The sequence below is a fragment of the Argentina anserina genome, chromosome 5, assembly GCF_933775445.1.
Source record: "Argentina anserina chromosome 5, drPotAnse1.1, whole genome shotgun sequence".
Taxonomy (NCBI): Eukaryota; Viridiplantae; Streptophyta; class Magnoliopsida; order Rosales; family Rosaceae; genus Argentina; species Argentina anserina.
In genome coordinates this window covers 3,259,226-3,286,596 of record NC_065876.1, presented here as the reverse complement: position 1 = coordinate 3,286,596, position 27,371 = coordinate 3,259,226, and the positions used below count along the sequence as shown (strand labels likewise).

The 27,371-nt window shown below is 37.0% G+C and overlaps 4 protein-coding genes and 1 non-coding gene across 6 annotated transcripts; 1 reads left to right on the top strand and 4 right to left on the bottom strand.

Annotated features, from left to right (window-relative positions):
* Positions 1 to 240: 240 nt before the first annotated feature.
* On the bottom strand, positions 241 to 2,540 carry LOC126796483 (short-chain dehydrogenase TIC 32 B, chloroplastic-like). 2 transcript variants are annotated; one of them, XM_050523320.1, is made up of 8 exons: positions 2,201 to 2,540; positions 1,879 to 2,110; positions 1,703 to 1,782; positions 1,446 to 1,602; positions 1,253 to 1,337; positions 1,026 to 1,113; positions 872 to 918; positions 241 to 773 (listed from the first exon to the last, which is right to left on the bottom strand). In XM_050523320.1, exons 1-8 carry the CDS (start codon positions 2,322 to 2,324, stop codon positions 585 to 587), a joined length of 1,002 nt encoding a protein of 333 aa, XP_050379277.1. In that variant the 5' UTR covers positions 2,325 to 2,540; the 3' UTR covers positions 241 to 584. The 2 variants fall into 2 exon arrangements, with proteins under 2 accessions (XP_050379277.1, XP_050379278.1); XM_050523321.1 differs by having other exon boundaries at positions 1,253 to 1,334.
* A 7,507-nt stretch (positions 2,541 to 10,047) lies between these two features.
* LOC126794325 (probable trehalase) lies at positions 10,048 to 14,073 on the bottom strand. The gene is made up of 11 exons (XM_050521001.1): positions 13,372 to 14,073; positions 12,747 to 12,866; positions 12,301 to 12,416; positions 12,050 to 12,150; positions 11,829 to 11,938; positions 11,626 to 11,698; positions 11,317 to 11,484; positions 11,150 to 11,237; positions 10,894 to 10,993; positions 10,546 to 10,759; positions 10,048 to 10,420 (listed from the first exon to the last, which is right to left on the bottom strand). Exons 1-11 carry the CDS (start codon positions 13,956 to 13,958, stop codon positions 10,325 to 10,327), a joined length of 1,773 nt encoding a protein of 590 aa, XP_050376958.1. The 5' UTR covers positions 13,959 to 14,073; the 3' UTR covers positions 10,048 to 10,324.
* A 4,916-nt stretch (positions 14,074 to 18,989) lies between these two features.
* On the bottom strand, positions 18,990 to 19,462 carry LOC126795248 (uncharacterized). Its single transcript, XM_050522091.1, has one exon. The coding sequence runs from the start codon at positions 19,410 to 19,412 to the stop codon at positions 19,149 to 19,151; it is 264 nt and encodes an 87-aa protein (XP_050378048.1). The 5' UTR covers positions 19,413 to 19,462; the 3' UTR covers positions 18,990 to 19,148.
* A 1,574-nt stretch (positions 19,463 to 21,036) lies between these two features.
* TRNAG-CCC (transfer RNA glycine (anticodon CCC)) lies at positions 21,037 to 21,107 on the top strand. Its single transcript has one exon. It is a non-coding gene; the product is annotated as a tRNA-Gly (tRNA).
* A 149-nt stretch (positions 21,108 to 21,256) lies between these two features.
* Positions 21,257 to 27,333, bottom strand: LOC126793385 (ABC transporter F family member 3). Its single transcript, XM_050519889.1, has 18 exons — positions 27,072 to 27,333; positions 26,621 to 26,839; positions 26,274 to 26,463; positions 25,880 to 26,088; positions 25,646 to 25,792; positions 25,074 to 25,202; positions 24,872 to 24,973; positions 24,605 to 24,751; positions 24,370 to 24,432; positions 24,080 to 24,126; positions 23,912 to 23,971; positions 23,600 to 23,682; positions 23,221 to 23,315; positions 22,761 to 22,847; positions 22,192 to 22,279; positions 21,953 to 22,038; positions 21,755 to 21,817; positions 21,257 to 21,626 (listed from the first exon to the last, which is right to left on the bottom strand). Exons 1-18 carry the CDS (start codon positions 27,273 to 27,275, stop codon positions 21,504 to 21,506), a joined length of 2,142 nt encoding a protein of 713 aa, XP_050375846.1. The 5' UTR covers positions 27,276 to 27,333; the 3' UTR covers positions 21,257 to 21,503.
* Between the last annotated feature and the right edge of the window lie 38 nt (positions 27,334 to 27,371).

The window sequence follows — 27,371 nt, the reverse complement described above, 5'->3', positions numbered from 1 at the left end:
ACACAAGATCATAAAGAAATTAAACCCAATTACCCAACATATATACTAATGCAAACTAGGGTTCCAAGGAATTTCATATCCAATCAATTGAATCAAAGTCCACGCAGTACAACTCTGATTGATTAATTGGATCATATACTCCCTTTCTTATTTCAATATATTCCCCAATCCAACGGAACTCGACCATCATTTGATCCTACACAAGATATATATAAAACCAACACATGCGAGAGGATGGTGTACTGGCCATGGTTGTACAACCAACTAAGAAAACCTTATTGTTCATATTTATAGATCATAAAGTGTTTCTCTACCATTACATAACTTGAAGCTACTATATATATAAAGCTGAGTGTACCAGTATATATTATACATATTTGGGTTTATCTATATTCTTCTTTTCTATCTAGCTCTCCCCCACGTAGAGAACTGTATCGATCTGGCAATATATAATATTAATTAAGACTAAGTACCATAAATTAACATGTAATTAACTAGACTAATTAAGATTTTGCTTCTAATGGTTCTTAATATAAATCTACTAGTAATATAGAGATATTAATCATCATTCCACTTCTACTACTTCAATGATCTGCAAAAATAGCACCGGAGTCCTTGGACACCATGACTTCAGAGGCAGACCATAACCGATCAGCTTCCACCGAATTAGACCCCAATTTCGACGGCGATGTCTCGTTGCAATCCGCAAAATACTTCCCCGACACACCAATTAGCTTCGGATGAGTCGCAACGTAACATGTCGTGGCTGCAGCCTGCATTAATTAATAAAGATTAAGATCATTAGTTCCTACTCTTCTTTGTTATGAAAAAACAACCAAATATTTTGAAGTTGCTGAAGAATAATTCGTACCTGAGGTATTGTTTTCAAGAGCTTGGAAGCTAAGAGGAACACCAAATCTACATATATAATCCAAACCCCAAAATTGATTATTGCTAACTAGAAAGAAAACATCACCCAGTAAACATTGCTATAATAAATTAATTTGCTCAGATTATCTTCCCACCTGTAGCAAGGCCTTCACGTTCTCTGGTGAGTCGGGTTCTAACAATCCCCGGATGCACACAGTTCACAGTCACGTTGGCCTCCATTTCCTGATTGTATTTAAAACCAAAAACCAATAATTATCAAAGAGGAAGAAAACAAAAATCGCTTTTGATCCAATAACTGGAAACTGATCCATGATGATGATGATGATATATAGAAAATGCAGAGGATAATTCAAGTACAAACCCTGAGCCTGCGAGCGAGTTCCTTCGTGTGCAAAACGTTGGCGAGCTTCGAGAGCGCATACGCACGTGTCTCGTCGTATTGGCTGCTGACGATCCAGACAAATTTTCCAAATGAATATAATGTCAAACTCCTCCCAGACAAGATTTTAATTAAACAATAACACATGGATCCAAGATTCTCTCCTAGACCTCACCTTCTGCTCCGGCTTATCTCCCCAAGGTATCGAATTGTATCTCCGGAAAACCAGCCGTGAATGGCAGACGACACGTTCACTATTCGTCCCTGGACGCCGGTGGCCTCCGCCGTCTGGATCATTTTGTTCAGCAGCAGCTTCGTTAACAAAAAATGACCTGAAAACGAAAATAAGCATAAACGACTCTGTTATCATCTTCGTTAATTGATTTGGAACTAAACTAGTCTATCGAACGAACTCAGTATCAATCAACTTACCGAGATAGTTGGTAGCAAAGGTCATTTCAATGCCATCTTCAGAAATCGCATGCTCGTGGGCGAATTTACCGGCGTTGTTTCTGAGAAATAAACCAAAACGGTCGATCGATAAAATACATTTGATTTTCTTAAGTTTAATGGACAAGAAAATAAAAGGAATAATTTGTAGAGCTTACATGAGGAGATTAAGAGATAGGTTGAGAGATTCAAACTCGGAGACAAAGTTTCTGACGGAAGTAAGTGAGCTGAGATCAAGCGCCATGACAACGATCTCGGAGTCCGGAAACTCGGAGATGATTCGAGTCTTGGCCTCCTCCGCTGCCTTGATGCTCCGAGCAGGAAGAACTAGCTTGGCGCCGCGCTTGGCTAACACTCTTGCAGTCTCGGCTCCGATCCCCGACGTAGCACCTAATGAAAACGACCGGTGATCAAAATTTCAAAAGCAACCGCGCACACAAAGGGAACGTAATTTTTTAGGTGGCCCCGAGGAACACGTACCTGTGATGATGGCGGTGACGGAGCGGAGATTGGGGCAGCTGTCGGTGACTTGCTCGGCGGTGCTCTTAGAGCCGTAACCGCTGGGGCCGACGGAGCCGATCAGGTACTTGACGCTTTCTAGCATTCTTTTTGTTTTTGTTTTTGTTTCTGATTTGGTTTGGTAATATAGTTGGTGTTGTGAAGACTTGAAGCTGTGGGCTGATATCAGTGATTGATTTGACTACGATGACCAGAACGGAGAAGAAATATGAGCTGAGCTGAACAGTGAAGTACTTATCTGTTTGGTTATTCACAGAGCTTTCTGAAAGTAGCCGCTTTGCATTAGAGAGAGAGAGAGAGGCCGCGGAGAGTTGATTAGATAGATGGCCGGAGTTTATAATGATGGGGTTTGGCTGCTTTATGTGGAGATAATCAACTAGAGAGTGAAGAGAAAGTGAGGAGGAAGAAGATTATATACCTGTCAAGTTGTCAGTGATTGATTGAGAGATGATTATATTTAGTTTTTGCATGAGTGGGTTAATTTGATATATATAAGAAATAAATAAAGATTTGTGGGGATTAAAATTACTCATTCCAAAATTTCTCCCTTTCTTTTACAAATTAGGATTTGTTTCCCATTACAAACTTAATTACAATCAATGGTACCCAAATCACTCACTACATGATTTTGTCTGATCCATACTATTTGATTAGAGATAAAGAAAGACTTGGTTGGGGATTTTCATTTTTATGAACGATAAATTTTCCTGAGAATCTCATTCAATTTTTATGAAAATGTCACCACCTGACCATGAAACTTATGCTATAATCTTTTTAAAGTTGAGTTTTAAAAACGAAATTTCTTGAATTTACATCTAAAAGTGGTTAAGCATAGGTTCCATAGTCAGATAATAACTATGTGAACAAGATTGCTTATGAAAATTATCCATTGTATTTCAATTGGGAAGACAAATTGATTCCTACTCATATATTTGGTAACGCTGCGAAACCCATGACGTTTGAGGATCAATTGAAATACAATGACAAATTTCATGTGTACTTGAACCATAAGTGGGAAAAAGAAGAAGAATTTGTACATTACCTCATCACGTTTGAGGATTAATTGATGGTTAGCTCTTGCTAATATAAACGATGGAAAATGTTTTGGCGTCATATTGTGGCGCCAGATTCGGCGTCATAATCTCATATGACATGTTTTGTTACCTTGTCATGTTAGCAATTACAATAATTACAAAATGTCATGAAAATACAATCATATCCTTGTTAATCAAACGACTCTAGCTTATTATTAAAAAAATGTGTTTCTTTTCTTATCATTTATATTTTCATCATGATATATAATGTTTTCAAAATTTAATAAAAAAAATTAAGATTTACAAAAGTATACTTGAAATATATAGATATGTGTGTGTGCGCGCATATGTGCAATATATATATATACATATATATTGCATTATATTGTATAATATGTATATGTATAAATATGTATATAGATGTGTATGTGTGAAATATGTATGGTTGTAGGCGCGACTATATGGTAATTGTAGTATACTCTAGAAAGATTATCATAAATATATAGTATTAATTAAGATATGTATACTCTAGCTAGGAAACATAACATTTATTACCTTACATGTCCTTTATAATTAAGAATCTTACCAACAATTTCAATTTTATGACTTTTTGTCACTAAATATGGCAAGAATTTTTTTTTTCCAAATTTATTCATGACTTTTTTCAATTTCAAATTTTATTTAAATTTTAAAATTATATTAATGACTATAATTAATGAATACAATTAACTATATTCTTTATAAAATTATTAATTAAATTACAAAAATATGAAAAAATCTCTAACAAAATTATCTAGTATGAAATAGTTTTATTTTGAAAATATGTTTTGTGTATATATATATATATAAATTTTTTTTTTGCCACATTCACACACACATATTTCAAGCATATCGTAAATATTAATTTTTTTAATTATATTTTAGAAGTATTATTGTGATGAAAAATAAGAAATAAATGATGAAAAAATAAAAAAAATTATTTTTATAATAATTTAAAATCATTGGATTATCAAGGATATGATTGTCTTTTCATTTAAAATGACATTTTTTATTTTTTTAATTATTGACGTGTCAATGTGACATGACATGTCATATAAGATTACGACGCTGAATTTAACGTCATATTATGACGCCCTAAAAGTTCTCTATAAACGATAATTTGTTGGGAATTGTGACATGTTGCTATTTGAGTCGATTTAACTCATTTCTACTCAGGAAGCTAATAATAGTACGAACATTACTATATTTTGTCAATACGGCAATGGTTTTTTTACTTTACCACTTTACCGTCACCAAAGATTGAATGAGTCGTCGAGATATGAGTTATTGGAATTCAATCGATAGTTCCTCCGCTAAACCGAGGAATTGACTTGCATGTCCAATTTAAACTTCCATTCACCACCACAAATCAAACCCTAACCTACTCCTGAAAGACAAAATGAAATGTCAATGAACATATTGTAGCTAAGCTTGTGAAGGAATCTATGTACTAAAATATGATCATATCCTAATGAGAACGTGGACAAACAGAGCATGGGCATAATTAGGTTTGAATTAAAACACAAGATTACTACTTGGTTGTGATTGTTGAAAGGCCTATGCGCCGGGTGGTTGTTTTGGGACTCGTCGGCGATTAATAAACTAAGCTGCACGTCTAGAATGAAAGAAAGAAAAACGAAGAAAAGAGAAGAGGGACATGATCGATAATGGCACAAGTGTCTATGTGATACGATCGAGTTCGAGTGTTCATTGTCAATGGAGGGAATTGCACGTGAGGGTTTCATTATGTTTCTGCAGGGTCAATCCTTCTTCCCTGCGCTGTTCTCGAATCTGGCGTTCTTCTCTTTCTCTGTGAGATAAAATATGTTGCCTCTGGTCAATCATTCTTGTTCAAACTTCATTACTTAAACTAGAAACTCGTACAATTGGATTCTAGTTTTATTGCACCCAGGTCACTTGTTCATTGAATATTCATGATCTTCTACATAATATAATACAAGGTTAATTACCCGAACTTCAGATATGTTAAATTGGGATGTAATGTACTTACCAATTTATCATTACAACATCTCCGACATATTTGACAAACTTCCTCTAAAATGGAGAATTAAATGCTAAAATCTTCAAAAAATTTCAAATTCCAACAATTTTTGCATTTTGCATATTTTAGCATTTATTATAAGTGAATAAAATATTATATAATCATAAAATTATTTTATATATTTAATTTGCTAGTTTGAAATAAATGATTTAAATTTTTGATTGTTTTGATTTGTTGATATTAAAACTTGAGTTATTGGAGAAAATGTAGCATTTAATACTATTGTTTCTACAAATTTTTGCATACTGCTGCAAATTTGAAGAATTTATTTATCTTTCATCATTTTCTTTATTTTGGAAAATAATATGCATAATCTGTTAGAGTAGAAAAAATCCAATATTCTCTATAAATTTTTTTTTTCAAAATGTCAAAACTGCTAGAAATGCTAAGTGTACTTAAAAAAAACTTCACAAGACTCTTATTCTATCTGTAATCGCGCATATTGTGAGTTTTGATCTATGATATAATCGGCTTTGAATTTTCTGGCTCATGTTTTTGGGGATAACAGAAAGTGGAATTTATATGTCATTTTGCTTAGGCCACGTTGGCCGTAAATCAATGTGTGATATATACATAACATATGGTTTGGGTAAGGGGGTGGGTTTGGGGCAGACTACCCTTTATTATTAGGGCAAAAGGTGGATAATAAAGAAGAAAACAAGGTACCCAAATTCAGCTTTTAAGAGCACTTCTCTATCTATGTATAGTCCCCGTGCCCTTCTGCGGGGACCTTGTGACATCATAGCCTTCCCCCCACAAGGGCATCCGATCTCCTCACCTTGCTGGGTTTCCCTCCACCCATACTCTCAGGCCATGCTGCTGCTACATGTAAGAAGCCCTAGCTCCGTTCTCGTATAAACACGCCTGTTAATTTCTTCTTCTACCTATCTACGGACTCCCAGCAGCAATACCAGCTTTCCTAGCTAGCTAACGGTCTGTATGTTTGATATTAATACGTCTGTTTCTCCTTGCTAATTAATAATAATCCTAAGATTAATACTGTTTTTCATGATGATCGACATGCATCTAAATAATATGATCATCATTCACAAACCCTGTACAGGTGCTCAGTTTTACATAATACTCATCTAAATTATTAGCTGCAAATTGCTACATGTGTTTCTTAATCTTATTCGTAATAGGGTTTAGGGTTTAGGAATATTTGGTAGAGTCATGTTGGGTTTTGTGATATTGATTAATTGAATTATAATTTTTCAATTGAAAAATAACGATGGTTTTGACTCTGGTTAAGCTCTTCTGCTCTAGTTAAGTAAACGCTTTGATCTCTGTTCTTATGGTATTGCACTGAAATGAATTAATGAAACCTGACTTACTAGCTAGCTAGCGCATACTCTAATGGGACTCCCCTTGGATCAACCTGTTTAATTTAGTAGCCTAATTTGCATTCACTCTGATTTGTCTTCCTATATCTAATTTGTTATTTTGACACACCCCACTCAGCGATCAAACCCAAATCCAAGGTTGTTTAGTTTAGTTCGCCACTCTATTTGACTAATCAGAATAAAGGACATTGAGAAAGGACCAAATCCCATGACACTAATGTATAATTATACTCGCATAATCTTGGAGTCTTTGGTCATTCTATACTTTCCACTCACTCATTTACCAATTCATATATAAAACCCTTCTTCTCTTATATAAAATTAGAAGTATAAATCTCATTATTTAAGAAACGGATTCAATGCACCATTGAAAATGCACACCAGCAAATCTGGACTGTACGTTAATCAATACATGTGGATCAACTTTTTGATTTGGTGTTAGTTATTCGTTCGAGGTCTAACGTGAGGATTATCTTAAAAAAAAAACTAGGAAAGAGAAGAAACATAGGTGGTCGATTAACTCAGATCTTGAACTTGAATTCCGATGCCCTGCAGCTTCGGTTATGCTTTTGGGTGTTTTTGTTGAATCAAAGCAAACTAAAAGAGAAATGAGGGTTTAAGGTTTCCACCTTTTGATTATTCTCTTCTTTCTTTTTTCCCCAAATGGTTTGTTGCCTAGCAACTTTGTGATTTTTGATCTTGGGGTTCCAATATGGATTTGGGTGCATCAAATTATTCTCATTCTTTTCGGGTTTGCATATTGGGTTTTGGATTAGTTTCATCAAATCAATTTCAATAAATTCAATTTTGTTCAGATATGGGATTCATCAATGTTTGTAAACTGGGTTTTCATTTTGTGAAATCAGATTCATCAATTCAATTCCATCTAATCATATTTGTTCAATTGTGGGTTTCATCAATCAATATGGTTATATGGTTTTGAGTCGTACTTTAATTTCTTCATTGTGATTTTTCTGGAAAATAAAATGAAGATGAGAAGAACATATGAAAGGAGTGACGAACACATAGAGACAGAGGAGAGAGAAGAGAAACAATCGCGCATGGGCTTGTACAGTTAACCAATGCAAATAGAGAGTAGTATGCACGCGCTGTTACTTTATGATGGTGCCTGCATTTTTTTAAATTAATTAATTAATTTAACAAAGGAGGAGGACATAAAATCTGACCTCATATGTCTGATAAATTCAAACAAATATGATAAATAAAAGCTCAATCTAGCCTGTGTACACCCACACATGCAAAACCATAAATATAAAAACCCTAGCAAATAGCAAACCCTCAACCAAGAAACTTTTAATCAAAGGACGGGATGAAGCTGGTAGTATTGACAAACAGTTGTGAGATACCAAGAATATAAAATATTGACATCTCGTGATGCTTCTCGTAAGGATGAAAAGAATGCAAAGCATACTCTCTGAACAATTCCAAAATATGACGTTGGGCTTCCAACATATTAAAAATCTTACATTCGAAACACACCAAATTCATAGTGATCCAAATAAACCAAATTAGATTACAGGAGACTAGAAACCAAAATTAACGTTTAGGTTTTGGGAACGCTGAAACACCAACACCATTAAACACTTCATCAAGGGTACCCCAAGGCGAAAATGAATGAGAAAATAGAAGGCAAACCCATTTCCATAAAGCCACAATTTTAGAAAAATGCAAAAAAAGATGTGTACCCGATTTTGCATGACTTCCACAAAAGGAGCAACGAGATGGAAGTGAAAACCTCGCCGTTGTAAAGCATCATCAGTTAGTAAACGCCCATGAAGAGCCTTCCAAACAACAAGAGTTTTGCGGGGTTGAATTGCTTTACTCCAGATCACTTTACCCCAACTTTATGCTCACCATGATTTGAGAAGAAAACAAAAGCTTCTTTTGCTGTCAGAATTCTTGAGGAGGAGTGCGGTCATAAAAGAGAGTCATATGTGTCTGCATCAGGTAGAGCAATGCGCTCAATTTTTTCTGTTGTTTGAGGGAATGAAGAAATAAAATCTGCTGGGAGAACCTAATGAGAATCAACAATAACATCATTCACCTTAGCATGAAGTGGAATAAAGCCACTTACTCCAACACTAGTAGCAAGAGGCTCACCCAATTAATTATCTTGCCAAAAAGATATCCTCTTACCATCACCAACACTCTAATGCAAAGAATTCAAAAACATTAGCCAATTTTTTTTAAGACCCAACCAGACTGAAAATCTCTTGTAAGACTTTATAGGTTGGAAATCATCTTTCAAAAAACAAGCTCTAAGCAAAATAGTAGTGAATGAAATAAACTCTCGATTATTTATTGTAAAGCATACATGATAGATGAGGTGCCATTTATACCATGAATCAAATGATTGCCACTCTCTCATGTGTATCTACGAATCTTGCAGGGTCCCCTTCCCCTTGAAGTTAGGGTTTAAGGCTTTCAATCTCTTAATATAAACTAACTAATCTTCCATTTGATGACAACTCCCAATTACGTGTTAGAGAGATTTCTCATTTCGGACAAAGCCTTCTATATCTGTTTTGGCAAAGCACTATTACATATACCATCATATTGATCATCTATACAAGTATATAACTATATATATATATATATATAACGTATATTGCAGCACATACACGTACCTTTGTTATATCGAATTGTTAAGCTCTCAATTAATATGAACCCTAAGTCTAAACTACCGTTTACCACGATATGTGTTATTTTATTTTCATGTAAAATAAAACAACTTCACAGGAAAATGAGCCTATGATCGATCGATGGGTGGTATACAACAACAATCATAAGTTGATTACCACAAATACAGAATCCGATTGATTCTTGGACCATCATTCTATATTTCTATTATTAGCTTTGTGGAATGGTGCCCTTGAGTCTCTGTCATCCCCCAAAACCAACACGGTTTTGTTAATCAAATTACAATTAATAACCAAGAGGCTCTTATTTAAAGAAGGATCTTTGATCTCTATCATTAGAGGATCTATTATCTTTTACAGACCCACCACCACTACATATATATTGCCTTAATTAATCTTTTTCCATGTAAATGGTAATGAGTCCATAACTATTGAAGTCATCCGTTATGTCACAGATGAGTTGGAGTGTAATCACGCAGCTACATATGTATATGATCTAATACTAGAGCAACTAACTCCACCAACTTTGGGAGATTAATGTACACAATCAAAAGCTCCTAATCAGTGCTTGCTCTAGAAGCAAATCCTACCTTTCTGTCCCAATCGCAACAACATCGTGAATCTTGATAATCGTAGTGGAGATTGAAACCAGACAATAATCCTCATCACCTACCAAATTAAGTAATCGTTTGATTACAGCTACACAAGTATTTAAATTGGATGCCTATGGCTAAATATACAGATGAGAAAACCAGCTCAACGCTTATTCTCGATCGACTGCTTGTGGTTTACATGAACACCCAAAATTGTTCGCTAATTCATTTTTAAGTGTGCATGTTAGTTTCACTGTTCGGGATCCGGGATAAATGTACTTTACCCTTTTTACAGAAGACTTAAATAGTAAATACAAATCTAACTATCAAATTCCTTTTATAAGACTACTTAATTTATTGCGAAAGACTCGAATCTATCTTTAGATCTTGAGGCCATCCAAACTCCTCCAAGAATGCCAACACAAGTCCATTTGACCACCCAAAGCCAGTCTACAATTTTAATATAACAGAAACAAGTTCAAACCAGTAGAAGCAAACCATGTAATATCAATTGTATAAATAATAATGTCATAATAATCAAGGATCATGATTATTAAAGCGATAAAGTGATATACCTGGGGTACATATTCACCACCACCTCCAAATTCTCCACACTTTTGTACATCATATTTTTCATGCATGACACCTGTTTTCTTGTAGGCTTCATAATTTGTTCTAATCCACCTTACAGCAATGTCTTCTCCGACTAACTTTGCTTCTTTTGATCCAGACCTTGCCAGACCTTCAGCTATCATGTGTTGGATTGGAGCCCATCCATTTGGAAAGTCCCTATCATCACAATTTGCATTAGGCCATGTATAGGTTCAATACTGAATATTTGATAAGGCAATATGAATATTTGAACAGGTATTGGAACATTCCTGAACTACTGAAAGCAGTTTGAGTTTAGTTCTAATATTTACCATTGTTGTCCTGAATTTGTCAGCGATGTTGCAATGCCAGCAGCGTGAAGAAGGCCTGAACTCTGAAAACTTCTTGTAACTTTCTCCACCGTAGAGGTATCTTATCATACAGGGTAAGAGCTATCTCAGTAGACAGTGTTGAAAGCAGATAGAGTGTCCTCTATATGTCTTGGTACATGATTGAGATATTTGAACCAACAGTTGAAATCGAAACTGAATGGTAAAGTATGATGTGAGACAATATAGAAGTCCAAACCTGAGTATAATGACTCAATCCACAAAGGAATGAAGTTTGAAGCAAATACATTCTGATTTTGGTTATGTGCTTCCCATGTCTGAGGTTCCTATACGTATTACACAGGTCGAAAATAAGGACAATCACTGCCGCAACTGATAAAATACAGGAGTTTGAAGATCACATACTGAATTGCATGTGCTATTACTGAGCCAGTAATCGAGCCATTGCCCCTTCTTTGCATTCCAGAAAACAGATTTTATGGCCTTATGCCTTGCTTCCGAAGCCTTCAGGAAGCGATCAGAAATGCTGATGTCTCCTGTAGCCTTTGCTAGGAAGGCAATGTCACGTTCCATCTGCATAGTGGATATTTTTTACGTTGAATATAACAATGTAGACAGCTCAATGTAGAGTTGTAGACAGCTCAATGTAGAGTTGTAGACAGCTCAATGTAGAGTTGTAGACAGCTTATTTTGATAAAAGCTCCTGTGACGTACCCCTAGTATGAAGACATTTAAATCAACTGGTAAAATGGATGTGGTGGACAATGTTGTAAAATCCGAATGGTTCCTGCAGCAAGAAAACAAATCTTAGTTTCAAAAGTATATGAATCACACTACTTTAGCATGTCACCCGAATACAGCAGCAAAATGAAACAAGGTCTCATAACCAATTACTTCTCCCTGTTTCAAAATTTTACCTCATCCATCTTGTACTGAAGTCCCATCCAGTCTCGGCAGTGGTAGCTACTTCCCTGTAAAAATGCTGTTTCTCAGATAAATTCTCAATCTTGGAAGCAAATTCTTTGTCCTGGAAAGCACAAGATGTTAATAAGACTAGACTTTCACTCTGTTTTCCCCAACATTGATGAATTGAACATAAAATCATTATTGAAAAGCGAGCTGCAGAGGGAATCCATACAATGGTTGAAGATTCAGGCCGGGGTTGGTTCCACATAGCATAATATCGACTTAAACTGTGATTGCAAGCTTGGCCATCTTGAATAACAACCTTATGTATACCTACAAGAACAGAACAATGAAGGAAAACAAAACATATAAAACCAACTAGAGATCATAAACCAAAGTAGGATAGACAATCATTACTGTAAGAACCAAGTGAATGAAATCAAATAATGTAAATCTTCATAGTAAACAAGAATTTGTGAATACCTGCATTCCAAAATTTATGTTCTTTGATCAGTGAAGGTAGAGCATTTCTAGCGAGCTCTAAATCCCCTGTCCTCTTGTAGATTTCAGAAACCATTGCACTCAGAAGGGGTGGCTGGCTGAAAAAGTTTTTCCCAAGATCAATTAGAGTGGAACTACATGTACGTGATAGTGTGATACAGAGCAAGCTCGGTGTAGAGCTCAGCACATATCAAAGACAATTGCATCACATTAACCCGAATCAGAAGTGCTCAAAAATTTTTGAACATCGATAACATTAATGATCCATGTAAAGATTGTTTACAGATTGTTAAAGAAGAAATCATCATCACGTTAGGCTGGTTGTGTCGTAGCAGTGGAGGGTAAAGTATACACACAGAGAACAAGCAAGCAAAAAGGTGAGTCGACGGATTAAAGATGCTCTATAGGGGCATTGATGGAAGCATTACCTCCTGTTAGTGTAATACGCCCTTGCACCATTGAGGACATAACCATACTCTTCTATCAGGAAAATTAGATTAGTCACAATTGCCTTTGCTGTATCATACATTTTACTTGCTAGCAATCCCCTACAACACAATGTGAGAAGTCAGTTCATATGTTTTACAGTTTTAGTAAAAACTGGCAAGTAGCAACTCAGAAATCCTGAGCATTAGTATCCCCTACCCTGCAGAAGAGACAAAACCCCACCATGCATACAAGGTTTATACTTTATATGATTTTCCCTCTAAATATAACTCTTTTTCAGGTTAATTGGAACACAAAGGTGTCATTGCCATCTTACACCAGCAAACCATGTATTTTGTCTTAAAACGATGCAAATTGAATCATGAATACATTTCAACTCCAATGTCACATTACAAAATCTATAGCTAGGATTAAAATGGCAAGACTACTCCTTTATATAAGCATTAGTACGTGCATTTGATTAACATAATATGATCAAACTGAAAGAAGAGTTATTCATAATATCAACATTACTTCTTTATAAACAGAGTTCTAATCTGCTAATCATGATTGGTGATAAGTGATAATATTACATTACCAAACTGAAAAACAGAGAGAAGTATATACCTGACTACCCAATACGAATCCCAATAGTAAACCTCTCTGAACCTTGAACCAGGAATAATAAACTGCTCAGGCAGAGGCAGCAGGGTGTGAAACTCAGGCCTCTTGTGAACCCCACCATCGACCTTCCGGCTGAGATTCTTCCAAAGCGAGTGAACCTCCAAAGCCCAGGCCCTGACTTCCGGGTTCTTCACCTTCGGCAAGAACCCTTCAGGCTCTGGGACATAATCCTCCGGCCGAGCGAGCACTACATCTTCCCCTGCGTCCTCAAAGTAGCTGTGTATAAACTCATTCAGATCATGGACCGACGTGGACCCGTTAGCGGACCCGGGAAGCTTATGGAAGGCGTTTTGGGTCAACGACAGTTCCGACTTGAGCGCCAAATCGACGTAGAGTTTGGGATCAAAGTGGGATTTTCCGAAAGTGTTCAACGCCGTTTCTTGGACTTGTTCGAGGAACGTGACCAGTGGGGTGGTGGGTTTGACGGGGCCGGAATCGCATGAAGCTTTTGTGACAGTCATGGTGGACGAGAAGACCATAGAGAAAACAAACAAGGACGCTAATATGAATCGGATGTGAGAGTTGGCCATTGATGGGATCTGTTAGGTTGGAAACAAAGCAAAGCCACCATGGTTTTGACGTGTAGAATAAGAAGGGACGTGGATTCTGATTAGTAGATTAGAGGGAAGAAGTCTGGTAAGACGAAAGGCGGCATTTTGGAAGAAACACACATAAAAATGGTGCTTGGTTTGCTTTAGATTATTCAAAGAAGCAGAGAGTGCCTTTCGCCTTTGGACGGACGTGGACAATGTGAGATGCGAAAAGGTTGACAGATGGGAACAAAATACATTTGGTCCATAACATTGACTCTTCGCTAGATACTTGCCAATTGTCTTGATCTTGAAGTACGTGGTCTACGAATCATTAGGGTTTGGGAAAATTGGGGGTTTCAGATTACGCGTTAATTATTTATGTTTTAAGCTCAATGTCCTTCATGGCTATTTATGCCGGGACGTACAAATGTATTAAGCGGTTATTTGTTTGACGATTGATCATAAGACTACTAACTTTTACTATAACTGTTTATTTGTTTGATGCAATCGATTATGAAGACGATTTTTATTTATGTTGATCTTTTACATAAATGATCTTTAAACAATAAACTAAATTTTTGAACGGTTAAAATCATGTATTCATATTCCTAAAGTATGTAAATAAATGAGAGTTCGGACGCACGCGTACATACTAGTTTGTACGTAATTTTTTTCCGTTGTTGAATATGTTATCAAATTGTAGTGAATTAACCAATTCATCGTTTCGGTTTCTTCTAAATAGCTATTATGCGGATGCAGCTTTCATAAGATTAAATTCATCTTTTTTAATTTAAATTTCCTCCAAAATCTTTTTTTTTTTGAAACAATAACGAAATTATATTAAATAGTTAAAGAGTACATAGCACGATGCAAAAACATCGGAAAACAATAAAACATAACCAAATATAAAGGTTCCTCCAAAATCTTAATATAAAGGTTCCGCAATCGTATTGTTTTCTCAACTATGAATACTATTATTTTGTTCTTCATCGTTACGAAGTTTAATGACAGTCCAACACAAATATATAGGATGCTTGATGCCCGGCCAACTCAAGTAGGAAAATTGTGTCTGCCGCATCATTTAAATCGAGTTGATATGAGCTAGTGATGATGCAAATAATGCTCTACAGCATCATATTCTCAACGTGAAGACCATACGATGCGCTTTACCAATTATGATCTCAAAAATTCTTCCACAATCATACAGCCCGTTAATCAGATATCGATGTTCCACTGTGACTTTGCATGGCTTGTGACTAACCAAAAAGATCACAATGAAATTAATGGCAAACCAAAACTAACAATATCAGTGATGGCAAACCGTTGGCAGTGTGGAGATCGAAAGCAATAAACGATGACCAAACTAGTAGCAAATGAACACCTCAGTGGTGCGGTGGAATTGAGAATATATATAGAAGAGAAATGTGGGAGATGCAGAATACAAATCAAGTGGTTGGAAGTTGGAACAAGAAGAATATGGGAAGTTGGGTTATATCCCATTTCCACATGACACAAATATTAGGGCAATGAATCCAAGTAACTGTAACGCGAAGGGGTCAGAACTCAGAACTAAGAAGCTGACCTCACGAAAACGAAGTATCACCATCATCACCACAATCTATGAAGGATTCTGTAGCTGGTCAAAATGGGATCGTCATCTTAGTTGATGAGACTGAAAGGGGTCAAAAGGCTACCTCATCCTTGTTCAGAGGAGTTAATATATCAATGGATTATCCAAGGTACAGTAACTAAGTTCATGTATCCAAGCACTTGCTAATATGTTCTACAGCTAGAGCTGCTGTGGTCCAAGTGCCCTAGGCAATAAATCCCGGAGGAAAAAGAAGCAGAAACCAATAATATTAAATTATTAATGGTTTGTTCACCAGACAACCAACCTGGAGGTCCGGATATTAAGCCAGCTAACTGGGAAAGCAGAAGCAGAAGCAGAAGCAGAAGCCAGAAGCTCGAAGCAGAAAAGCAGCATCTTCTTGGTTGACTGGTGATGTCAGTAAGCAGGCCTTAAACTACTACCATCCAAAGCAATATAATGTACCGACTCTACTTTCAAACAGAAACTGAAACAAATGCTTTTAGTTACTCATTCAAAAGATTCCTCTATATTTGCTATATACTTGAGATAACCGAGTCACAAGAGGAGAAGGAGGAGAAGCACAAGAGAGGAGGAAGTAGTCGTCGAGTGTTCATGAAGCAGTCATCAACAACTTCCCTTCAAAAGGAAAACCAGGCAGCCAAGAGTACTTTGAAGGAGAAGAAAGCCAGGCTGTACATTATCAAACGATGTATTCTGATGCTAATATGTTGGAGGGAGAATGCAGATTAGCAATACCGGTAAAGTTTAACCAGCATGTTAATCACTAGTCCTTTTGTTAAAGTACGTTTTCTGAGTTTCACTAGTCCTTGTGTATATGTACAATATGATTTGTTTCTCTGTGGTGTGTGAAAGAGAGATAAGTAAAGAATGGGAATGAACATCAATTGTATAAAGTTGGTGCATATTGATCCTTTCAAGTGATTATAACTTATATGCATGGCATAGATGCGCCATTTTTTGCACATTTAAAGACACACGCAGAATACTTGAGATGGATATCCAAACAAAGTTAACATCGAAATCATGGTTAGAAAATCATAGAGTTCCGTTTCTGTTCTAAACCCTATTATCTATACTTGGTCAGTGGAGATGGTACCAGAAATGTTTCAATGGCGTCTGGGAACATCCAAACCATTTTGGCATAACCATATTGTAGGACCTGCAGATATATATATATATATATATATATATATATATATATATATATATATATATATCAGGTCATATCACAAACACTGAAGGCCACTAGAAATGACCAATGTTTCACCCATGCAGATGGTACTGCAGTTATATATATGGTGACTTGAACATGGAATCTAGTCTTTTTTACCAGAAAGAACACATCATTCATCATTTCATCTGAATTGGTGAAGTGAAATATGCACTATGACTACTACTCTATGACATAGATTACACTGTTTTACAGTTAATGTAAGTTATGTGTGCCCAAAATAGGAGAATATGAAAGCAGCATCAACCTGAGAACATTCAATCGTCATTTATTTAATTTTATTCGGTGATGAAACTTCATCTGGGAATTCATATCTGACATGTAATTTCTCTCTTGCAATTTAACTTTAAATTCTGGTAAAATCTACCAATTGGTAGAGATGGATGGAAACATAACTAATCAATCTATTGGCTTTTATTCTTGTTGAAAAATAAGGTGAAAATCATTCTTGATATCTCCATGCAACGATAAATTTCCATTTATATTTATCATAACTGAGATGCAATCCTGCGTCGTTCATCAACCAATACACTGTCGTTTTGCCATTGTCTCGAGAAGGCTCATAACAATCAAAATCTGCGAGATAAAAATCATCTCTACGTGCTATGCAGCGGTACCTGCCATTCCCTTCTACGGGCCATTGGAACTCTGCATCCACTTCGATTGTATTAGTCGAGATTGCATAGGTTTGGTTCTCGACGAACTCATTAACCTCTATCTCCACTGGCTGTACCGGTGTGACGACATCGATGAAAGTAGTCACAGGACTACCATGGTCAGGTTCTTCTGGTGCCGGTGCTGCTGCTACACCCTTGTTGTAAGTAGGCTGGAAAAAGTGATCAGCTGCAGAGCTGATGGAAATGATGCAAGTCAAGACGAGGATTAGCATCGAATATTGCCCGGAACCAGTCATTTTCGAGATCTCTAGCTATGGCTTTCCAGAGACACTTGTTACAATTTATACGCCTGTAATCTGGATTGTCTCATATACAGCCAATGTTTAAAGGGACTCGAAAACCCTAATGGAAACTTGGCAAATAAGCTGTTAAGTGCATCTGTGCAATATGATTTCTTGATATTACATGTTTATACATCCACATATAATTCTATATACGAGACAGAGATAGTGCCCCAATATCTGAAGATACCATAATAACTGAATTCGAAACCGGGTCAAAAAAATTCATGAACAGAATCAAGGGATTATTACACCTACTCGGCTAATCAGAAGTATTTATCCCACAAAATTAACTGCTGATTAGGGAATTCAATATGGGAGAGTTAAAAACCTTTTAGCTAGGTACAAGGAATATATCATTTCAGGCGGCTGATGGTGTGCAATGAAGATATAGAATATCAACTAAAATCTTGTTAAACATCAAAATACTCATTCAACAGTTGAATCAAAATCTTATTAAAAGGCCTTTATTGGAAACGACCCCTCAATTACATATAGGCATATAACTAAAGAATAATGTTAGGAGGACCAAGCAGATTTGTACTTTGAAGTATTGGTTGATCAGAACTAGTTTCCAATAAGTGTTAGAGAAGGAGAGGGAGAATCAAATTGTATAGGAAATGTTGCCTAGGATAAACCCTCGGATCAAATTGTAAAGATAATTTCTTCAAAGTTTGATACAATATCCTTTAGGAGGAACACAAAGCAAGAAACACCAGTTGTGCATCTGAAGACAATTAAGAGAGCAAGAAGATTTATAAAGAGTTTAAGTATGAGGTGGGCACAAACTGTAAAGCATAATCAAATAAGCACCGTACACGTTCTGAATGCCCTAGATCAATCAATACCCTAGAAGAGTTTGATCGGCATTATGGCATCTCAGAAACATTCAAGGATTCAAGGCTAACTTTAAGCACCCTAAAGGCCACTAAGGTCATCCTTGTAAGAAACATGGCTTTCCATGTGAAACTGCAATTACGTCTGATCCATAAACAAACCAAAGACAAATAGAATGCTTGTCTAAGTCAAAAACTCGATATAGCTTCAAGTGTCTAATCAAACAAGCCTATCGCAATATCAACACTAAATAGGTTTCGATCAGGAGATACTGAAAGTAGCAGCAGCTATAAAATTCAATTCTAACTAACACCATAACCATAACTATTTGGGATCAAAGATAAACCACATTTGCAATTAGACCAATCTAATCCAAAACCACATTCACTATTAAGTTCAATTTCTCAACGAATCGAGAATCAGAATTAGATAAACTTGATCATTAAACACAGTTCATATACATTCCGCAATTCAAATTCAAAAAGCAGAAGCTGCTTTCGGCAGAAGCCGCTTGTTACAAAAGAGAAAAAAGGCGGAGATCAAACCGGATCAGACGGGGAGCTGAGCGACGTCGTTGGGGTGGTGACTTTGTTGCTGATCGGGGTGGGCGAGATTGGTGAGAGAGAGAGGGCGGTGATCGGCCTCGTCGTCGTCGTCGTCGTCGGCGTCCACGGTGGCGACGTTGACGCAGGAGAAGCGCTCGAGGGAGGAGAAGAAGGCGGAGGAGACGGTGGCGCTGACCCAGCCGGCGACCTGGTCAATGGTCTCACGAGAGATTATGGCGTTGTTGTTGTTGGCGTTGCTGTCTTCCATTTTTGCTCGACACCCAATTTCCGATTTTGACTTGTATTTATCTAATGGGATTTGGGTGACTTGGTATTCTGAATTTCTCATCTGCTACTTATACGTTGCTCATAAATACACGGCTAGGATTAATAGTCAAAATCCCATTTACACGAGGGAAACCGAGTTGAACATGAATTCCGAGTTTGACTACAAGTGAATAAGAAAACTTTGAGTTACATTATAATGTAATTCTTAGGCTCTTTTTTTTTTTGAGAAAAAAAGGAATGTAATTTTTAGACTTCTTTATACACGTATTTACTAAAACCGTAGTGGTTGCCACCTAAAGAGCTTCTTGAACTGCTTTGAGAGAATAGGACTGCACTTGTAATGTTTGGTTAGCTGTGAATTGAATACAGTTGAATAAGTATGTCCAAATTCAACGTTGATTTTGGACAGTTTGAATTTTAAACTCATCTCTAATGCGTAATCGAATGTCTTAGTATTTAAGAGTTAATTTCTGATAAAGAAGTGAGATCTACCCTTATTTTAATTCTTTCTTATGATTAGCATGCACAAGTATACTTTATCCGGAATCATCAGGGAAACATTTCCAAGTAAAACGTTCCGAGGGTGAGATGTAAAATAATCACCTTTATCTTTTCATCATATGGTCAACATCAGATTGTCAAATTATAATAAAAATGTTAAATTTTAACACCAGTACACCACCTTATGTCACTTATAAAATCCATTCATGAAATTCTAAATCAAGCGTTTTGGTACATGAAATTCGAAACCTGGCCTACTATTCGACGTCAATGTTGATGTTAACTTATGTCATATTTCAACTATGAAAGGGTACTTTAGTACTTCCTCAATAATTGGTCTCCTACTTTTGCCTCATGCCCCCATTCCCAAAACCCAAAAAATCTCTCTAAGACCTTGATGTCTTCCATTCTCCTCCATCTTCCAAATCTGCTTCCACAAAACTTATCCTCACTTTTATTCCACCATAACTCTAATTCTAATTCCAACTCCTGCCTCATGCCCCCCATCCCCACCACCAACAACAACCGTATCACAACATATCGGCGAGCATGACATCTCCTCCACCTTCCAAATCATCGACAATCAAAAAGTACTAAACTTGCATAGGCAAATTAAAAGATTGAATTGTAAGTGTTAAAAACTTAAAGTCCAATCTAATATAAATAAAAAACTGAGTACTCAGTACTCACATAAAACTAGGAGCAAGTCGGTTTCAGTCGAGGGGACCAAAGAAGTGGTGAATTAGAGGGTTTTGGCGAGTGGGTTTTGGGAAACATAGAAGGAGATGAGAGGACGGAGTGGAGGGAATGACAATGGTTCGAGAGCTCCATGTCGACCATGCATGGTTTTAGGTGGCCTTGTCTAGCTTTTTTTAGATTGCAAAGATCTGTCTTTCCAATATTAAAGCAGGTGAGAGAGAGATGGGTAGCTAGTCATAGGGAAACACATAGACCAATTTGCCCCTCAGATTATACAGGTTACAGAGCTTTTAACAGTGTTATCGACGGATGTTTGATTTAGAACTTCATGTACATGTTTTAACAGTCTTATTTGTCTAAAATTATCTCTAATAAAAAATAAGTCCTGAACAGATGAGCAACAAGCGCATCTGGTGTAGTGGTATCATAGTACCCTCCCACGGTACTGACCAGGGTTCGATTCCCTGGATGCGCAGATTTTTTATATTCTCTAATTCCAATTATCATCGGCAAGGCAGAAAAAACTGTATTCAATTTCAACTTACTGTTGTGATTGGCTTGATATTTTCAATCTGTACAACAGGGTTACTATTCCGATTAAAACATGCGAGCACAAGTTCGAGCTAACCACTCTGTTGAGTCTGCTCACCTCATCATATTCGCTCACACAAACCTTGAATCCAACAATAGTAATAATTTTACTAAGCCATTTCACTGGAACAGGCTGAAACTGAAAGTATTATGGTATACAACGTATCGATACACGTGTATCTAGCAGTGTGTTCTTCCTGGTGTTCAAATAGTCTCAGTATTCCACAATCTAGTGCTTCATTCACCATGGGCGCTTCTTGTGAAGTATGATAAACTTTATTTAATGTGACTGCAGGATCTTCTTGTAGTCCTGGAAAGTGCCATGGAATGGTGCTATCTTGCCTTCTGATACCACCCATAGCTCATCCACACTTCCAGAGATCAGATGCTCGTCGTGACTAACCTGTAAGCACATACACAGACCAACTTTAGACCACAAACCAGTAATGGATGATGATAGTCGTACTTGTTTCTAAAATAACACTGATATATCAGCTAATACGAATTATGAAGATGTTCGGGATGAGATACCATGAGAATGCCTCCTTGGAAGATAACAAGACCTTGAATTAATGCTTCCACAGCATCCAGATCCTACATGTCAAAAGCCATTTCAATGTAAAAACCAATCAGTTAACGAGGTCTAGTTTTCTATATATCATACAAGCAATTCAAAATCCACCAGTTTTCTACGCAGAATAATATATAACAACAAGGACCGTGACTTGCCAGATGATTGGAGGGCTCATCAAGCAATATTATGTGTGGCTTCTTGAAAGTTATCTTTGCAAAAGCAACTCTGCTCTTCTGACCACCTAACATAAAGAAAAAGGTCCAACATAAGTATTTGAAGATCAATGTTCAGATGAATCAGGAAGTAACACCAAATTTGTACCAAGTTTAATGACATCCTAGTTATAATGAATGTAACAATTTAAATTATTGACATCATGGAATAAGGAAAATACCAGACAGAGTGTACATTGGCTGCAGTGCCAGATTTCCAGTTACACCAAAAGAACCCAAGTGAGATCGAAGCTTCTGTTCAGGCACTCCCTGCAAAGGAAAAATAGGTACTTTAGTCTCGTGATGATAGTAAGAATTTGTTTACTCAGAAGAGATTAAAGCACTGGAACCATTAGAAACCTGCCCCACCAAAAATGATTTTGTGATAGTTCTTAGTAGTCAAATCAACCACTATTGTGGTCTTGCCTTGATCAACAATTTCCTCTAACTCTAATATAAGAGTGGAATTTACTCTTGGCAGAACTCCATCTTTTGTTCAATGACGTAGAGACTAAGAGCCAAATATTTAAATATGAGGTGCCCACTCATATTCTAGATTTTAAATGTGAATGAGCTAATGATCTATCTTGGTTATGAGCAAGGATGCAGAGGGAGGGGTACAAATGCAGGATATAATCACCCTATAACTCATAGAGACTAGTCAGGCTATTAACAGGGACAGGACATAAAACAAACAGATTTTCCATTTAACATAGAAAGGAAACAAATGGCATTAATTTCAAGGACTTACTGGGAAGCACCGCATCATATACAGCAGAGGATTAGAAGTTAGATCTAGGCCGTCGACGTGATGTTGACTGAAAACAGCAATACGAACCTGAAACAGAAAACTGTAAGTTTTCTCGAGATTAAGCATATGACATAACTCAGGTGTTGCTAGGAGTCGCAGAGACTAAAACTTCTGCATCTGAAGTTATTACCTAAGGAACATTATGAGCATGGGAAGCATAGTACCAGCATGTACCACTACAGTAATTTAATGTAATATACTTATATTAACACGAACAGAATGTATGAAAGGGATTTGCGATGCCTGCGTTATAGTGGTTTAAGGCATCAGAATAAGCTCATGATTCTTACAAGTTGTAATAAAGAAATTGAATCTTAAAAGGCGGAATCCTTTAGCTCCAAAGGCAGTTTAGCATTTCTTACTAATGTCATGATGATATAGGAATACATTTATAAGATACCTTAGCTGACCGGAAAACTGTTCCAGAGGTTGGTTGCAGCTCTCCAGCAATTAGCTTCAATATAGTTGATTTACCAATACCATTTGGCCCAACCACTGCAAACATTTAGACACCCACATATATCAGGTGAATATGGAGAACAAACCATACACTAAATATCTTCTTGTTCAATTATAAAAAAAATATGAATGAAGAGTCAAAACTGAAGTGTCAGAATGAAATGTGCTTTCCATTGAAAACATAAAGCAGGTGGAAAAGTGGTGCTGATATATGTTGCATGGGAACTTCCAATTACCATAACATCATCCAGAACAATAAATGGAAATAACGATCTTTAAAGTACAAAAGCAAATAATTCAACTGGAGTAGCAATCCTTACTTGCAATGCGACTGTCGAGGTCAATTCCAAAATTTAAATTCTTAAATAAAAGGGGTCCACCAGGATAACCAAATGATGCATCACTGCAAAAACACATATATAAGATAAATACTCAATCAGTCAATTCAGGGATCCCAGGCAGACGTGGAATAATGAAAGGCAGAACAAACTTTAAAAAAAGGGTCTTGAAATACGCAAAGGATCTGATTTCACTGGCATAAAAGAAACTAAAGCTACAACTAAGGTACTCTTAAAACAAGAGCCCCTGGAAATGGGGTGTGTGCACAGTTTGGCCTGTATGATTTTACAAACCTGAAACTTATTATAGGAGCACCAGGTCTGTCGTCTGGAGTTGGGAATTCAAATTTGTAGCTGCATATGAAAATGACACACCAATTAATATAGAGCTGGAAAGCAAAAACTATACTAATGTTCAATCAAAATGCTATTTATAGCCCACAGTAATGTAACAGTACATACTCAGGGTCATTTACAATCTCATCCACATGTCCCAACCGGTCCAATGCCTGCATATAAGTAACAAAAGCCATAACTTCTTGTAAGTCACTAATATAATTACAGCAAGCCACATTTATTGCATATCAATAAAAAGAACTTGTCAAATCATAATTGTCTGAAGGTACCTAGATCCTAACATATCAAACCAGAACATAGGATTCAGAGGTATGGGGATTTTCAGAATAGTTTTATGCACATATTATAATTTTCAGATATAGTGATATGAATATTTGAGAATCAACCGAAAGCACCTTAATTCTTGATTGCACAAGTGCGGCCCTCTTGGCATTATACCGGAACTTGTCAATGAAAGCCTGCAGATCAAAGTAAACATTTGCTTATTAATATACTTCCTTATAATTCAAATAGACATGAAAGAGAGGTAAAACAATTAGACAAGAATATGTAACAGAGAAAATCATTCAACATTTGAAAGACATGATCATCTAAGTGCTATAGACAGGAAGAATTGGTATAAGAAAAGACCTGCATATGATTTCTTGAACGCTCATTAGATTCAAATGCTTTCTGTTGATTCTTGAGTTGTTCAATTCTTGTCCTCTCATATGTATCATAGTCACCTTTGTATGCAGTCAACTTTTGCCCATGAAGGTGAAGGATATCAGTTACGACCTGAAAATTACAGAACACAACATTAGGCATCTAAATAGCGACTATAAGTGTAAGTGTGTAACAGATGGTACTGAGCGCCTTGATATGACCAATTAGAAAGAAAAGAACTCAAAAATTTACCGAGTTCAAGAATTCTCTAGCATGAGAAACAATGATACATGTTTTTGGCCACTTCACCAGGTAAGACTCTAGCCAAAGGACAGCATGGAGATCAAGATGGTTCTGAAAAGTGAAAAGGATAAACATAAGCGTAGAAATGAAACACACGTGCCAAAAATTACAGAATTGTAATGACAATCTCAAAGGGATATGCGCAACACACAGTGGGCTCATCAAGCAGTAACAAGTCAGGCTCTATAAAGAGGGCACGAGCAAGAGCTATTCTCATTCTCCATCCTCCAGAAAATGTTTTAGTCGCTTTTTGCTGCATCTCAGGAGAGAAACTAAGACCCTGTAGATTTTCTTGTCAGTAATAATCCAAAATATAATAAGCTAAAATTGCTACATTGCAGCTGACAGTATTATATCTGTTCTGATAATTCAGAAGAAATTCTGTACATCATTCCATCATGCACCCAAATTTTAAACACACTTCACAACATCTTATCCAAATTTGTGTGAACAGCATCATTCACCGCCAATCAGCAGCATTGTTGTTCTATTAGTTTCATAGTATTTGGTGGGCTAGTCAATTAATTTCTCTCACCATTCTTAACTTGTGTATAAAGCAACACAATTCAGCAACACAATGGATGCACATTTATAACTTCCTTGCCCAGGTCTAACTCTCATCATTAATTTTAGGTTGTCTAGCCAGTCATGATAATCATGAGTTTTGATGTTCAACAAGACATATATTTAGTCACTGATAAATCAATAAAATGGAGAACTGACCGCAAGAATGGAAGCTGCACGTGACTCTGCAGAATCAGCATCGATGAAATCAAGCCTCTTATAAACCTCCTGAAGCCTCAGTCCAATCACATCTTTGTCAATTTCTCCACTGCTCTTCTCTGTTTCGTCCTCCAGCTCCAGTTCTCTCTTCATCATGTAATAGTTCACAAAGAGAATAAGCATCACACCCTTCAAGAATGTACAATAAATACATAAGTATATATGGAAATCAACCTGTTGGGCAAGGAGCCGAACTTCTTCTTCCAAAAGCTGGCTTCTTTCAATATCAGTGTTAACAACACATTGCAAGGCTGATGTATCATCACCTGCCACTTCCTGCTCCACATGCAATATTTGGCAACTATTAGGAATGCCATCAATGGCATGCATAGCCAAGTGCCTAAGAAATGTTGTTTTCCCAGTACCATTTCTTCCAATAAGACCTGCATAAACCACAAAGCAATTCTATGTCACATGCCAACTTATAATACATCATTGCAGCTACCAAATGGCTCAACTACTTTTTATGTAAGAAACTACATGTACCCTAGTGGACATTTTATTAAGTGATCCTCATTAATCTAAAACCATATCAAGACCAACTTAATCCACCGAAAAGAAAACTCACCGTAATGCCTTCCATAAGAAAGTGTTACTGAACCATCCACAATTAGATCACGTCCCCCCACAGAAACATTGAAGCCTTCCAGATGCAGATCTTTGATATTCGCACCACCACCACCATCATGATTTACTGTCACAACAGGCATTCCTGCCCTAGCAGCTTCCATTTCCGCCAAATGCATTTGATATTGTTGCTGTACAAACAAAACCTCAAACTTTAGGAAACTAAACTAAACAACTCCTACAACCATTTGAACTACAAACAACCTAGCTCAGACATAACCTCATCAACACACAGCATTCCCAAACTACAATGTGATAGCACAATCATACACAAAACCGAAACCACACCTCTCTTTGGCGCTCATCCTTCCTCTTTCGTCTATCTAACTTGGCCCGGTCACGTTCACTCAGCACGGGGCCATCAAAAATCACCTCCTGCTTCTTCGTTGTTGCTTTCCCCTCATCCATTCCATCATCCATTCTCACCGGAGCAGCGAGACTCCTCACAGTCGGTTTGGCTTTAACCAAACCATGCTTCCCAAACTTTTCGGTTAACGTACTGCAAACCTATCCATTATCAATCAAAAACACTATTCACAATCAAAACAACTTAGTCCATACCTAATAGCAAGTACAATCAAATTCCCACATACGATAATCTCATCAAAACTTAACAATTTCCTATATAAATTTCACCATAAAGCTCCTAAACTGTAACAAATTTACAAAGCTAAGCTCCACAGTTGCAATGCAACAAGCTCAATGTAGAAAGTAAGCAAAAGTACTCAGAGAAACTGACCGCGCGGCACTCGTCGAAGTCAGAGACGCATTCGGCGGCGACTAGGAGCTCGCCGAGAGCTTCAAAGGCGCCTTCTCCGTCGTCGCCGAAATCGAAGTCCTCGTCGGCGAGGACGTTGATGATGTAGTCGATTATAGGCCGGTCGACGTCTTCGGCTCTGTGGCCGAGAACGTCGTGGACTAGTGAGCTCGCCACCGTCGTCATTCCGGCGACGTCCGCGATTCAAAACTAGAGAGCTACGCTTTTAAGGGTTTTTGCGGAGATTGGAGAACCGGAACAAACACAGAGCGCATGTGTGAG